The 15,812-nt window shown below is 51.0% G+C and overlaps 1 protein-coding gene across 6 annotated transcripts in view; it reads left to right on the top strand.

The window, feature by feature from the left end:
• The window catches only part of LOC120391377 (adhesion G protein-coupled receptor E3-like), a 35,545-nt gene that overhangs the window by 15,088 nt on the left and 4,645 nt on the right, over positions 1-15,812 (top strand). For 5 of the 6 annotated variants that reach the window (XM_039515015.1, XM_039515016.1, XM_039515012.1 and 2 more), the window contains exons 4-11: positions 5,126-5,263; positions 8,335-8,484; positions 9,534-9,677; positions 10,210-10,277; positions 12,818-12,922; positions 13,647-13,824; positions 14,371-14,490; positions 15,172-15,371. In XM_039515015.1, coding sequence (XP_039370949.1) covers positions 5,126-5,263; positions 8,335-8,484; positions 9,534-9,677; positions 10,210-10,277; positions 12,818-12,922; positions 13,647-13,824; positions 14,371-14,490; positions 15,172-15,371 — 1,103 coding nt within the window. Of the gene's footprint in view, positions 1-90; positions 465-5,125; positions 5,264-8,334; positions 8,485-9,533; positions 9,678-10,209; positions 10,278-12,817; positions 12,923-13,646; positions 13,825-14,370; positions 14,491-15,171; positions 15,372-15,812 lie in introns of those variants that run through there. The other variant, XM_039515017.1, reaches the window with a different exon arrangement.

The raw sequence follows: 15,812 nt of genomic DNA, 5'->3' as shown, positions 1-15,812 counted from the left end.
CATCCCGTAAATTCCTTTGGAATTTTGAAAGTCCCCTTCCTGTTTGCTTGGTGACACGGGCATGATAAAAAGGCACCATGACCGGGACACATTGCAGTGCAGGGTCAAAGTGAAGGAGCTGCGGACCGCCAACCACAAGGTGTGGGAGGCAAACCACCACTACAGTGCTGCACCCACGAGCTGCTGGTTCTACAAAGAGCTGGCTGCAATACTCCGCGGTAACCTCACCTCCACGGCAAAGACCACCGTGAATACTTCCGTGGCTTGCATGCCAGTCAAAAGTGGACTGAGCCAGGAGAAGGAAATCTCAGATGAGGATGTGGAGTGGGAAGGGGACCCAGAGGCAGAGGATGACTTGGAGGTCAGAGATTCATGAAGCCAGGAGCTCTTTTCTACCCCAGAGGAGATTAGCCAGTCACAGCTATTGGATGTTGGCAAAGCACAAACAGGAGAGAAGGCCCCTGGTAAGTGGATTTGATTTGGGGAATCGCTGAAGTGAGTTGGGGCAGGTGTGCTGCAGAAAGCAGGCTAGTCTACCACCGCTTGCCTAGTCTGAGCAGCAGAACAAGCTGTTGATTGATTCCCTCACTTAATGGGAATCTCCCTCAGAGACGTCCAGGAAACTCTCATGGAGATACTGGGCAATCCGCTGCCGGAGGGTCTTTGGCAGAGCTGCTTTTTTTCTTGCCCCATTAACGGTAACTTTCCTGTGCCACTGTGCCATCACAGGGGGGCAGGGGACAGATCATTGCCGCACACAGGCGAGCTGCATAGGGGCCAGGGAGGAAGCCGCAGTCTTGGAGAAGACCCTCCCTTGAATCCCTGCTGACCCTCAGCAGCGAGATATCTTCAATAATGGTCACATCCTGTGGAAAGTGTGGGGACAGGAAGAGCCACGTGCCCAGTGTACAACAGGGTCTGAGAAGAATAATTTACTCTGCCCCCTTTGGCTCATGTGCGCTTGCCTGGGGTCAGCCAGTTAGTGACAGGTGTGTGAGTACTGGCTGTGTTTTAAATCTTCGTCTGTGTTGCAAACAATGACCTTGGGAGCCCAGCCCAGGCTCCCTCTTTGTTATCGGCGGCTCAACGGCTGCGCAGAGTTAGAAAGCAGCCAAGAAGGACTAAGGAGGACTTTCTGCATGATGTTATGATGCACTCTGCTGCTGAGAAACAGGAATGAAAGAGTAGTGGGACAGTGAAGAGAGGAACTGAAAGGAGAATGTGGCATGCCAGAATGAAGCCACACAGCAGTTCTAAAAGGTTATGGAGAGCCAAGCAGACATGCTGCAGGCAATATTAGCTCTTCAAACCAAGCAGCTCCATGTCCGCCCTCCCCTGCAGCCGCTGTCGCAAAACTCTTTCCCAAGCTCTCCGCAGACACTGCCAACACATTCTTATCAACCTCCAGTCTATACCCACAGCATTCCACTCCTTCCCCCTCACAGTCCAGCCCTGCGGACTCCCACTACCCACCGCACTCAACACCCGTCCCTCTGCAGTTTGTCCCTTTTGAAGCACAGTATCTATTGCATTGTACTACAAAGGAGAAGGTTGAATATGATCCCTGGACATACACAAATCTTTAGCCATCCTGGGACCACTCCTCCTCCTGGGACCTTCCTTTTTTCATCTTCCTCACTGCTGATGGTTTTTTTATTTTTTTTTCTTGGTTGACTCTTTTCGCCGGTTGTCGTTTTTTAAATAAAAGAATAGTGCTGGGTTGAAAGCAATCTTTATTCTATTAATTGAAAGTAAAAAGATCCCTGCAAAACAACATACAATTATGTTAAACCCACATATTGCATTGTCTGCACCAATCACCTCCTACCATTAGGAGCACTGCACTCCTGAGCATAGCACCAAATATTAGTGACTTTCGGCTTCAAATTGCTGCCTCATGGCATCCCTGAGCCTTATGGCCCCGCACTATGCCCCTCTAATAGCCCTGGTCTCTGGCTCTTCAAACTCAGCCTCCAGGTGCTGAGCCTCTGTGATCCAGCCCTGAGTGAAGCTTTCACCCTTCCCTTCCCAAATATTACGGAGCATACAGCACACAGCTATAAGCATAGGAATATTGTCATCGGCCAGGTCCAGCTTCCCATAAAAGCAGTGCCAGTGGGTTTTTAAATGGTGAAAAGCACACTCAAAAGTCATTCTGCACTTGCTAAGCCTGCTGAACCACTCCTTGCTGCTGTCAAGTTACCCCATGTATGGCTTTATAAGCCACGGCATTAAGGGGTAAGTGGGGTCTCCCAGGATCACAATGGGCATTGTGACTTCCCCTACAGTGATCTTCTGGTCCAGGAAGAAAGTCCCTGCTTGCAGCTTCCTGAAAGTGTTCCGAAAGATGCGTGCATCATGCACCTTTCCGTACCAGCCTGTGTTAATGACTGTGAAATGCCCATGGTGATCCACAAGCACCTGGAGAACCATTGAGAAATACCCCTTGAGATTAATGTACTCAGTGGCTAGGTAGTCTGGTGCCAGAATTGGAATGTGCGTGCCATCTATCGCCCCTCCGCAGTTAGGGAACCCCATTTGTGCAAAGCCATCCACAATGCCATGCACCTTTCCCAGAGTCACGATCTTTCAGAGTGGGATGGGATTAATAGCCCTGCAGACTTCCATCAACACGAGTCCAACAGTCAACTTTCCCACTCCAAACTGGTTAGCAACCGATCGGTAGCAGTCTGAAGTAGCCGGCTTCCACAGTGCAGTCACCATGTGTATCTCCAACAGCAAGGCAGATGTCATTCTCATATCCTTGCACCACAGGGCTGGGGAGAGCTCATGACACAGTCCAATGATTGTGGCTTTCCTCATCCAAAAGTTCTGCAGCCACTGCTCATCATCCCAGACGTGCATCATGATGTGATCCCTCCACTCAATGTTTGTTTCCGGAGTCCAAACATGGCGTTCCACTGTGGTCAGCACCTCCGTGAATGCCACAAGCAATCTCATATCGTAGCTACTACACGTGGCGAGATCAGTGTCGCACTCCTCTTGCCTTTGTAGTTTAAGAAATAATTCCATTGCCACTCATGACATGTTGGTCAGAGCGAGCAGCATACTGGTCAAGAGTTCAGGATCCATTACTGCAGCCCGAAGAGGCAGGACACGCAATACACAAACTGTTGAAAGATGGCGCCAAATGGGGACGGAAGCACAGGGATTGCTGGGATGTGAAGGACTGCATCACGGGGCACTGGGACAGGACCCAGGATGCCCCACGACCCCCTCCGCTTTCCCAGAACTCTTAGTGGCAGGAGAGAAAGAAGTGAACTCCCGGTGCTGTAGCTCTGCCAGTACAAATATGCCCTAAGAAACAAAGGAAAAGGTGGGGAGGGAAGGACTGAGCCCAGTCTGGAAAATGTGTTTGGCCTGAGAAAGGAATATCTGGAGCTTTAAGCAGCAAGCAAAACCAAAACAACATTTAGGGTGAGAAATTATTACTTGTAACCAATTTCCTTAGTGTATGAAGCTTAGTTTGAGTGTTTGTTTTATTTGCTCAATAATCTACTTTGATCTGTTTGCTATCTCTCTTATAATCACTTAAAATCTATTTTTTGTAGTTAATAAACTTGTTTTTGTTTTCTCTAAACCAGTTTGTGAAATTCATAACTGGGGGCAAAAATCTGTGCATATCTTCCTCCACAATGAGGGAGAAGGCGAATTTCAATTGGCTTACGCTGTACAGTTCTCTGTGCAGTGCAAGCCAATACAATTTTGGGTTTACTCTCCAAAGGGGGTGTGCGCTTCAGTGCTGGGCAATTACTCAACTGAAAACCTTCCCGTGCAGTACTGATTTCAGTGTCTGTGTCTTTCTGTAGCTGGGTGTGTCCCTACCTGTAGGTGTGCTAGAGGAGGCTTTAGGGCCTGGCTCAGCAGGACAGGGTGAGGGAGCCCAGGCTGGTGGAAGGGGCGGGCTCAGTGGTACCCCGATACATCAGGTGGCACCCCGGAGTGTGTGGGGGTAACCCGTCACACCAGAACCTTCAGAACTGGAAAGGTTTACTGGCCACATCACCAGCTAGAGTAAATGGGCAGAGCTCTACTGAAGTTAAAAGAGTGATGCCAGTTTACACCCACTGAGGATCTGGCCCTCCCCCTGTGTGAGGTTTAGTCCCTGTATGTTCATTTGTCCATTCAGTCTCATCCCCTCTGTTCACGGGGTTCTAGTCAGGGCCGGCTCCAGCTTTTTTTGCTGCCCCAAACGGTGAAGAAGATGAAAAAAAAGACAAACCAGATTGAGCTGCCGCCGAAGTGGAAGAGAGGGTTTGAAGGACCTGCCGCCAAAGTGCTGCCAATGACTGAAACGGGTCAGTTGAGTTGCCACCGAAGAGGATGAGAGGGACGGAAAGATCCACTGCCGAATTGCCGCCACAGACCCGGATGTGCCGCCCCACTAATGGACGGAGTGCCGCCCCTTTCTATTGGCCACCCCAGGCACCTGCTTCCTTCACTGGTGCCTGGAGCCAGCCCTGGCTCTTGTTTGCCACTAGACACACTGTCTTTTGCGTAATTCCTCATTTTGCCACATCTCACTGAGACACCTCCGAATGGTGTCGCTAGGCCTCGCCCTCCACTCAAGGGTTGGTGGTGCTGACAGCAGTACCTGGAGAACTAGCAGGCTGAGTGGGGGTGGGGTGGGATTGAGATGCATTGGCACACTCTGCCTGCATGTGGCGCTCGGGGCTGAGCTCCAGATTGAGGGGCACCACAGTGACAGTGGTTGGGGGGAATCCCAGGGCTAGAATAGCCGGGGTTGTGGGTCAGGATTGAGGGGCATCAGCAGAGCTGTGGAAATGAGGATGCTGAGAACAGAAATGTGGGGTGGGGGTTGTGGGTCAGGATACAGACCATTCACCTGCCTATGTTACACCTGGCTTTAGCCGGTGCTGGAAGCCCCTCACTTCCATGGGGGCGAAAGCGTCTGACCATGTTCACCAATGAACAGAGACTGGTAGCTCTCAGCCTGCGAGGCTGATGAGCAAGTAAGAGACTTTAGCTGCCGAAGAGCTGTTGGGAGCACATGAGAAAGGGCCCACGGGGAGTGAGATAAACCTGGGGAACGAGACAAATGGTGCAGGGCAGCTCATTCTCACCTGGTTTCCATTCCCATCAGATATCACTGAGGACTGCAACAAGAATATCACATGCCCTTTAAACACCAAGTGTGTGAACAACACTCACTGCACCTGCCTGGACGGATTCCAGCCGAGTGGGAATCGCGTCTTCACCAATCTTAAGGAAACCTGCAATGGTAAAGGGCCTTCACGTCTTACCCCAGCCAGATCACACACTCAGGAAGTGTGCAATACCTGCGGGGAAAAGTGAGGGGGCTGAGCAGTCGGTCACTAGTATTTAACAAAACCCCAGCGGGCCCATCTGGGTGGATGGTTCCCCCCAGGGAGGCAGAGCTCTGGGGAGGGCTTTCATTGCAGCTACATCCAGATTGACAGGCAGTTACATTTGGGCCTCTCTATTGGTGTAGGATTCTGCTAGGTGCTGAGCATGTCCTGAGGGCTGCTGAGTTCCCTCAATTCAGTGGGAGTTGAGGTTGATTGCCAGCGCCCTCTAGAGGTGATCAGCGCCTTGCAGGAGTAGGGCCAGTGTCAGGCAATGCAACCAAAAACATTGGCTAACTAGGGTGTGGCTTTCAAAATGCCTCCGTGACTTCGGAGGAGAGCTGTGTGCACAGCAGAGAGTTTGGGGCGCTGGCCAATCTGAGAAGGAAATTATTTCGGATCCACCTGAAATGAAAATTTTTCGATTTTCTCAACAAAAGAGAAAATCAGGAAAAAATGGTTTCAGGTCAAATGAAATGTGTTGTTTCCATTTTGGCCACTTTTGAGTGCTTATTAATGAAAAGCAATTTGGAAACACCGTGAGGCGGTGCTGTTTCTCCCCTACCCCCACACGCTGTAGCTCCGGTTTTCGAGCACTTAGCTGGGATGTGGGAGGGCCCGATTTAAATCCCCCTCTACCTGAATTGGAGCAGGGGTTTGAGCTTCCCACACTGCAGCTGTAGAGTAGTCTGGGTTGGCTCTCGCTCACTGTCTCCTGCTGAAGCTGGTCCAGTCACAGAGACACGTCCAAATCCCCCTGCAATATCCTCACCTCACTTCCCCCAAATTACTGCAGAACATTGGGGAGAGGGAGGCCGTGTTCCTAGGGCAGCCCTGGAAAGCAGATGGGTCATATGCACCAGGGTATTACACCTGAGGGCACTGGCAAAGGCAAGGAATCCGGCTGAAAAGCTCCATTTGGCATTCCCACAACAGGCACCCTGTGATGACAAATGTTGCTGGATACCATGGACACCAACTCCATGGGTGCTCCGGGGCTGGAGCCAGCCATCTTTCTTAAGCTTCCATTGCTTAATCCTCTCTCCCTGCCTGGGCTGGCAATGTTCTTCTTGGGGAGATGAATATACACCATGTCCTTCAACGTCCCTTGTTTTACTCCTGCCAGTCACTTATTCCAAGATGTTTCTTGCCAGGGGAGGGATAGCTCAGTGGGTTGAGCATTGGCCTGTTAAACGCAGCATTGTGAGTTCAGTCCTTGAGGGGGCCATTTAGGGATCTGGGGCAAAAATCAGTCTGGGGATTGGCCCTACTCTGAGCAGGGGGTTGGACTCAATGACCTCCTGAGATCCTTTCCAATGCTGACATTCTATGATCATGATTATCTAGTCTGACCTCCTGCTCATCAAATGCCACCAAAATTCACCCACCCACTCCTGTAATAGACCTCAAACCTCTTGCTGAGTTACTGATAACTTCAATTCATAATTTAAAGACTTCAAGTTACAGAGAATTCACTTTAAACTTGCAAGTGTCCCATGCTGCAGAGGAAGGTGAAAACCCACCCAGGGTCTTGGCCAGTCTGACTAAGGGGAAAATTTCTTCCTGAGCGTGTGGGCAAGAGCCAACAAGCAGCTACCTAGGAAAGACTCCTCTGTAGTAACTCAGAGCCCTCCCTGTCTAGTGTCCCATCTCCAGCCATTGGGGATTTTTGCTATACCAGTTGCTGATGGGCCACATACCATTGCAGGCAGTCCCATCACACCATCCCCTCCATAAATGTATCAAGCTCGGTCCTGAAACCAATTAGGTTTTTTGCCCGTACTGCTCCCCTTGGAAGCCTGGTCCAGAATTTCACTCCTGTATCTCTGGGTCTCTGCAGTAAGGCAATAACCTTTTCCCACCACCTAGTTAACAATGCAGCATTTAGGAGAAACTGAGGCACACACAATATTCATACAAAATATTATGAAAATTCCTACTCCATCACTGGGCATAGAAGTCTGACCCTGCGAAGGAGAACTTCACAAATGCAGGTGAGAAAGAACACCTGCCGGGGTAAGGGCCCCCTGTCCCTGCCCTCTGTCTGTCTGAAAATCCACATGCTTGCTGCACGGCTGGCTCTGAATTAACAGTATGCTTTGTCCAGGGTGCAGCCCAGTTTGGTGGGACAGTCCTGCTTGCTACTGTAGAAATCTGCAGAGGTGGCCCAAATGGCCGTTTTAGCTAAAAGAAATGCTGCTTTTGTGGGAAATGTTTGTTTCTTTTGAAATGTGTTTAAGATAATGTTTTGCCTCCCCCAGCCCCCATGTCTTTTCCCTAAGAAAGAAAGAAAGAAGGGGGGGAACCCTGTAAAAACAACCCCCCTTTTTTTTTAGTTTCCCACTAAACCACTTGGTCTTTCTGTCCAGCTTTAGCCATACAGGCTTGTTCAGGGGTTTCATTAGAGCCAGCCTGCTGGGGTGAATAAGAGGCGAATTGGCAGGGAGCTTTACACCATATGATGCTGTGTTCCTCACCCCAGACCCAGTCCTGCCAAAGCCAGCGGACAGGGCAAACCAAGGGCCTCTCTGCCCTGCCTTGTTCCCCAGTCCCATGGAGCAGGTAGCATGCACGTGAAGGGCAGCTGACCTTCGCTGTCAGTTCTGTGTCAGACTGGAGGGGTCTCTGCTCCCACCGGGGTCGCTCAGCAATCTGGATGTCATCCCATGACTCCCTGCAATCCCCCTCCCTCACACTGGAGCAGCAGAGAGAGGCTGATCCCTGCCCTGTAGCAGGATCCTGGCTCCCAAAGCTGTTATCCCAGGGCATTCTGTCTCCTGCACAACACCCCAGCACTGGCTGCACCTCCCCTGACTTCCCAGCAGTTTTCATTGTCTTCAAACCAGGGGAAGCCCCCCTGGGTCCTTTTTCAGTGACTTCTCAGGGCCCCAGACACCTGGGTTCCATGTGCCGGGTCAGTGCAGGTGAGTGGTAAAGAGGAATGTCTCTGTGCTGGGAATGAACTGGGCTCTCCTCTGTGTTACAGATATTGATGAGTGTCTGGTGCTGATGGTCTGTGGAAACTTCACCAAATGCCACAATTTTCCAGGCAGTTACTACTGTTCTTGTAGCGATGGATTTGAGTCTGATCCCGGGAAAGAGAACTTCATCCCCGCGAACGAGAGCACCTGCCGGGGTAAGAACCATCTGTCATTCACCTTCTCCCGGCTGAGAAGCCCCACGCTCTCTGCACGGCCGACTCTGAATTATCACAGTGCTTTGTCTAGGCTGCGTCCCAATTGGGTGGGACAATCCTGTGGAAACCAGGGCTTCCTCAGGGAGCTCATTGGAACCAGCCAGCTGGGATGAATCAGAGGCGTATTAGGCCCCTTGAACTAGACTCTGCCCTTGGTTATACTGGTGTAAAATCCAAAGCAACCTTAATTACTCTAATAGTGTCTCCAGATTTACCCCAGTGTGAGAGCAGAATCTGGACCCACCAGGAGGGGGCCTAGGCTGTGGGATGCCCTCCTGTGTGAAGTTAAGCCACCAAGAAAGTTTCCTCTCAAGTGGGAGCCCTTCCTGGCTATCAGATGTGTTGGGCGTTCCCAGCTCCCAGTAACTCTGGGGCCCAGCACCTGTGACCCTCAGGCCAGGCCCGTTAGGCTCTGGTGGCTTTCTCCCATGTGAACTCAGAGTGGTGCCTGCTCCTGCTCATGGACTGTGGGAGGGTGGAGGGGACAGAGAGAAGACTGCCCCATTTTTCACAGGAGGAGAGGAGGGAGAAAAGCAGAGATGCCCTGAGCTGCTTGGCTCACTCTGCCCCCTCCCCTGTCCAAAATCTCTCCATTCCTAGGGGGAAGAGGGGAGAGTTCTCCTGGCTATTGCAGCTTCCCTGATTGGCTTCAGTTCCCCAGGAGGTGGGGAATTGAGGTAGGCAGCCAATCACAGGGGGGTCTCCCCAGGCTGACCTAGAAATCAGGGGAAGAGAGTATCTAGAATAGCAAAGACCTGGGCTGGAGAGTCACAGAGCTCATCTTGGGAAGGGGGCTGATGTCCCGCTTCTATGCCTGGTCCATCAAGAGGATAACAGCTTACTACTGCTGCCTGGCAATGGATTACTCCTTTAACATACACCTCACTGTGGTGCTGGAAGTCCCAGGTTCAAAATCCTGCTGACAACACCTCCATGGTCAGAGATTCAAAACAGCTTCTCAGTGGGGCCTCTCTGATTTCCCTTTCCAGACGTTAATGAATGTCTCAGATCCCCTGACATCTGCGGCCCAGGAGCACAGTGTGAGAACACCAACGGGAGTCACCAATGTGCCTGCCCAACCGGCTACATCCCTTCCACTGGGAGCTGGGTCCAGAACCAAACAACGTGTAAAGGTGGGTTTTCCCCAGGAATCAGAGGCATCTGTACCCAGCAAGTCTCTCTGCAGAGAAGATGGAAACATGTCAAGAAGTCTTGGAGGCAGGGGGCACCCAGCTCCTCTCCCTGCCCTCACACTCAGGGTGCCCTCGAGTGCTGATGCACAGACTCAGGGCTGCCAATGTCTCTGTGTTTGAAGGAGGAATGCTTCCAAATTAACCCAGTCACGTTGGAACACACTCAGATCAGCTAGAGGGTGGCAGAATCCCAGGATCATGGGTAGGGGGAGAGATGCGGGGGACAGGAGCAGGAGGAACAGGTGAAGCGGAGTGTAAATGGAGGGGAGAGAGAGACAGAGTGAGACGGGGAGGAAGGGAGTTTTGCAGCAGCCGCATGTTAAACTATTGGCAGGGCAGGACTGGCATGTGGCCAGAGAGCAGCCATCGGGGCTGGGAAAAGAAGGGGATTTTCCCCCAGGCAGGAGTGAGTTGATATGAAAATCTGATATGAAAACTCTAACGTCTGCTCCTCTCTTCCCATCACTCCAAGCCCCCAGCATTAACTGCAGTTCTGAGTTCGAGGGAATCAAAGAGACGTGCAGGAATTTCTCTCTGCCGGTACGTTTGAACCTATCATTCATTTGTTGGGGATTTTGCTCTATGTTTTGTACCACCAATATGGAAATTCCCAGACAAAAACCTTTGCTGTTAGTATTACGGAGACCCCTGTAAACCCCAATCCAAGATCAGGGCAATTCTGTGTTTGTTCCTTTCATCGCTGGGACCCGATCCTCCTCATCCTTCTAGGCTCGTCCCATCTACATGCGATCAGCTGTTCAAGTACTTCTCCATTCCTATTTGTCTTGAAGCAGTTCCTCGGAAAATCTGCAGCTTATCAAATCCTTTTGTATGATGGCCATCCATCTAGTTTGGGGTCTCCCAATCCTCTTATCTTCTGCATCTAAGTTTAGTAACTTGTTTCCAGTTTTTTCTTCTGACCTTCTTGTCACATGCCTACACCATATGAGCCTAGTTCTCTCAGCTTCTCTATAATTGGTCCTACTTTCACTTCCTAATTCACTCATGTCGAATATGGTCCATCTTTGTAACTCCAAGCATCCATCTTAACATTTTCACTTCCTCCATCTCCAAGAAGAGCTCCTGGCTCTTCCTCAGTCCTGGCTTTCAGAGCCAAACAAAAGTGCAGGCCTGATCAATGTCCTCTAGAGCTTACTTTTCTGTTTGACAGGCATTCTCTTATCGCAGAGCACTCTTTCACTTCTCTCCCTTCACTCCATACCTTTCATAGTCTACTTATAAGTTTTTTTGTTGAGTTCATCGTTTTCCTGTACTCTCATAGAATTGTAGGTACGGAAGAAACCTCGAGAGGCCATCTAGTCCAGTTCCCTGCACTCATGGCAGGACTAAGTATTATCTAGACCATCCCTGACAGGTGTTTATCCAACCTGCTCTTAAAAATCTCCAGTGATGGAGATTCCACAACCTCCCTAGGCAATTTATTCCAGTTCTTAACTATCCTAACAGGAAAGTTTTCCTAATGTCCAATTTAAACTCCCCTTGCTGCAATGAAAGCCCATTGTTTCTTGTCCTATTATCACAAGTTAAGGAGAACAATTCTTCTCCCTCCTTCTTGTAACAACCTGTTATCCGCTTGAAAACTGTTATATGTCCCCTCTGTCTTCTCTTTTCCAGACTAAAAACAACCATTTTTTAAAATCTTCCTTCATAGATCATGTTTTCTAGACCATTAATCATTTTTGTTGTTCTTCTCTGGACTTGCTCCAATTTGTCAACATCCTTCCTGAAATGTGGCGCCAGAACTGGACACAATACTCCAGTTGAGGCGTCATCAGAGCAGAGTAGAGCAGAAGAATTATTTCTCGAGTCTTCCTTACAACACTCCTGCTAATACATCCCAGAATGAGGTTAGCATTTTTTGCAACAGCATTACCCTGTTGACTCATATTTAGCTTGTGGTCCACTATGACCCATATATCCCTTTCCGCAGTGCTCTTTCCTAGGCAGTCATTTCCCATTTGGTATGTGTGCAACTGATTGTTCCTTCCTAAGTGGAGTACTTTGCATTTGTCCTTGGTGAATTTCATCCTATTTATTTCAGACCATTTCTCCAGTTTGTCCAAATCATTTTTAATTTTAATCTTATCCCCCAAACCACTTACAAACCCTCCCAGCTCGGTATCGTCTGCAAACTTTATAAGTGTACTCTGTATGCCATTATTTAAATGATTCATGAAGATATTGAACAGAACCAGACCCAAAATGGATCCCTATGGCACCCCACTCGATATGCCCTTCCACCATGACTGAACCACTAATAACTGCTCTCTGGGAATGGTTTTCCAACTAGTTATTCACTGACCTTAGAGTGGCTCCATATAGGTTGTATTTCCCTAGTTTGTTTATGAGGTCACGTGAGACAGTGTCAAAAGCCTTACTAAAGTCAAGATATACCACATCTGCTGCTTCCCCCCTATTAACAAGGTTTGTTACCCTGCCAAAGACAGTTATCAGGTTGATTTGACAGGATTTGTTCTTGAAAAGTCCATGCTGACTATTACTTATCTCCTTATTTTCTTCTAGGGGTTTGCAAATTGATATCGAACCTTGTAAAACATGTATAGCTTTGCTGGAGGCTGGCCCCCAGACTTACATGCCCATTGTCTTCCTGCAGGAGAGCATTGAACCTACAGACCATATACTCTGATTTCTTCTGCTGATTTGCGTGCCATTACTTTCCAATATGCACCTCCATGTCATCTTCTTTCACTTCCTCTTTCCTCTCCCACACGAGCCCTACATTATCTACAAAAGATATGTGCCAGGGGGCCACTCTCTGACTGCTTTCTGTCAATGCACTGAACACCGACGTGAACAAAAAGGGGCTTAGTCCAAAGCCTTGATGTATTCCAGCTGTTACTAGAAAGTGTTCCCTTTCGCTACCTGAACCTCTTGCTGTGGCAACAGCACCATCGTACATGTCCTGGACATGGCTCATATAAAAGCTTTATTCACTTAATTAGGGGTGTCGGGATCAGGCCCCTGCATAAGGCAAACACCAATGCCGGTCGCCCTTCAGTGCCTGCAGAACTCACCCTCTGCCCTGGGTCTCTCTGCAGGTAAACCAGAGCGATGGAAGCAGCTGTTTTTGCTCTTTCTTTAATTCAGTCTCAAACATGTTGATGTCCATGTGCGGAGATGGGAATGCGACGTTATCACTGGAGGTGAGAGGCTCCATCCCTTGAATGTGCCCTGCAGACTAGTTCCCCTGTGTGTGCCCCAGAGCCCTGCCTGCTGCTGTGCTGAGTTAGGAGTCTCACTGGCAGGAGGGAGAAATGTAGATACTCTTCAGGAAAGATCTGTGCCCTCCCCTGCTGTGCAGAGGGGGGTGCACCCTCTAGTGCTGTCTGTGTCTGCAGGCACACGCCCTCTAGTGGTGTGAGTGCTCGTTTGTGTTTGTCCACCCACATGTGCCCTCTAGTGTTCAGAATTGTTGTTATTAATCAGAGGTGCTAGACTGCTAACAGTTAATGGGGATTCTCCTTCAGCTCATCTGTCAGTGACCTGGGTTTTTCAGGCAGCAGGATCTGGGCTCTATCCCTGCCCTGCCAGACATTTCTGAGCAGCTGCTGGATGCAGCATACAGACAGCCTAGGAAGCCGTGGGCTTGTGACAATTTTGTTCCCTGGCATCTGTAATGGAGGGATGGGGGAGCAGGAGTGAAGATGGAATGACAAAGGGTTCAAGCCCCAGTTAGCTTCAGGTCCCCGTGAGGCTCCGAGTCAGCCTCAGGGGACCCCCTTTGTAAAGGGCTTCCCCTCTGAGAGCACTGCAGCCCCCTGAACTGGCATTGGCTGTGATGCCCAACACAACCCTGGGAACACAGGGGACGTGGCACCTGAACCCCCGGACTCCTCGCTCCCAGGGCTTTTTCTTTCCTGTCCCCAGAACGTGACTCTCCATTTCAACAGCCTCCTGATCAGCACCTCCCTCTGGGATGGCGGAGACAAGGGGGAGGTGGGGTCGGCCGTGACGGTCCTGCTAGAGAGCGTGGAACTGGCCGCGCTGGCCACTGCGCTCCGGTCTCCGGAGAGGACAACACAGAACGTGACGACGGAGTCTCTGGGTGAGGGGGGACGTGTGGCTCTCAGCGCCAGCTGCTGGCTGCCATGAGATATGGGGTTACACACTGTGCCCCAAATCCACTGGAAGTTAGAACTTTTATACCACTGTGATGTGAGCCTGTGTTCAGTACTGACACAGAACAGCACGGCCCCTGCACCAGGAAATATAACCCAGCCCTGCCAGTGCCCCCAGGAGCAACAGCAATGCCCGAGAAGGGTTTAAATGTGATATTTGGCATTTCACCACTAGGACCTGCCATGCTGAGCCAGGCGCCTCCCCCCACCCCCACTACTCCCCCTTCTGGAGATGCAGCATCCCCAGGGAGACACAGCCAGAATGGGGGGAGGGGATATGGGGGAGGTCATTGCAACTTGTAGGGAGGACTCCAAATTTCCCCCTCCCACAGTATGGAAGAGCCCTGAAGCCCCCCAGCTCCAAGTGGGAGGGGCAGGGGGAGTGGGGTGGATCTGGCCCAGAATGGACAGATTCCAAGGGAAGTGGTTTCACAGTGAGGGGTTCTGTCATTCCTCACCCTACTTCCCTGCAGCTGTTGAGACACGGCTCGTCACAGGGGACTGCAGCCAGCACAGCGAGGTCTTCACGCTGAGCGCTCACAATGAGACGATGGATGTGCACTGTGATACAGTCACTGGGGCAGCCACACAAGGTACCATCTCAAACCAGGGCCCAAACCATGGCACAGAGTGGTTCCTGGGCACCGAACCCCAGTCAGGGCTCCCCCATTCCTCCCTCCCTCCCCATGGATCCCCAGGCCGGGCCCCGGCCTCTGTCTCTAGCCCTGGAGTGCTCCTTGCTGGCTGAGCATGTGGTTCGCAGGCTGTGGCCATGGAGCTGACACCTTCATTCCTGCCTGTCCCACAGCTTGAGCCCCCAGCAGTGAGGAGTTGGGGGCACAGAGGGGAGACGGCTCATGAGAGGGTCTCTGGTATGAAGTGGGCCCAGAGAATGGAAAGGGCAGGGATGCCCTAGTCTAGCTAGACCCCCAAATGGAGATGTGGGGGACCAGGGTATCATGTACCCTCAGCTGCCATATTCAGGGCCCCAAATCCTCCAGCACCAGGGGAAGCTCATTCCTGGCCAGCCCCTCTCCTGGTCTCATTGAGAAAAACTGAATCTTCATCTCTGCATCCTGCAGCTGGACGTTTCCAGCAGGATGCGTTCCTGGGGGCTCCGAGGGAGGAGGTAACCTTAAGAGTTGTGGCCAAGATCCTGGGTTCCATTCCCAGATCTGCCACAGACTCACTGTGACCCCTGGGCACCCGGCCGGCTCATTCTTTGCCATTGTGTCCCCAGCTCCCTAATGAGGGATCATCTCTTCTCCCAACAGGTGTGGGGGCTGCTGCTTTTATTTCCTACTCCACCCTGGACTCCATCATCAGTGCGAGACGTCTCAGCGAGGGAAATCTGCCGGCTGGTGGGAAGCTGGAGAAAAGTCATCTCAACTCCAGGGTGGTGAGTGGGGCCATCGGAGATGGGAGACCCATTAACCTATCCAGACCCGCAAAGTTCACCCTGCGACATAAACAGGTGCGTGGAGGGAGATCCCCTCTCTTTGCTCCATAGCTGGGCTCCAGAGGGGTATATAGAAGGCACCATCCCCTGCTGGGCATTTGGACCGTGCTGCCTTTCTGGCTCCTGATGGTCCTGAGAAGAGGAGGCCTCCTTATTCCTGATGCGTTGGGGCTGTGTTACTGGAGGAGGTTACCGGGGTCGCACCACGACACAGGGCTGTGCAAAGTGCTCTAGGGTAACAGCTCCGCCTAGCTCACCCCTGAGCCGGAATAACTGGAAAGCCGCTTTCTGTAGATAGTGGGGTTCAGGGAATCAGCAAGAAACTCTTAGATACGGTAATGAAGTGGTTAGGGTGCATATGGGTATGTGTGCACACAGCACTGCCCTCTGCTGGATGCAGTCAGTACTGCTCAGCCATGTGCCAGGTTCCATATAGTGCTAACGGCTAGCAAGGAT

This window comes from Mauremys reevesii, linkage group 25, assembly GCF_016161935.1.
Source record: "Mauremys reevesii isolate NIE-2019 linkage group 25, ASM1616193v1, whole genome shotgun sequence".
NCBI lineage: Eukaryota > Metazoa > Chordata > Testudines > Geoemydidae > Mauremys > Mauremys reevesii.
This window is presented reverse-complemented; position numbering and strand designations above follow the sequence as displayed.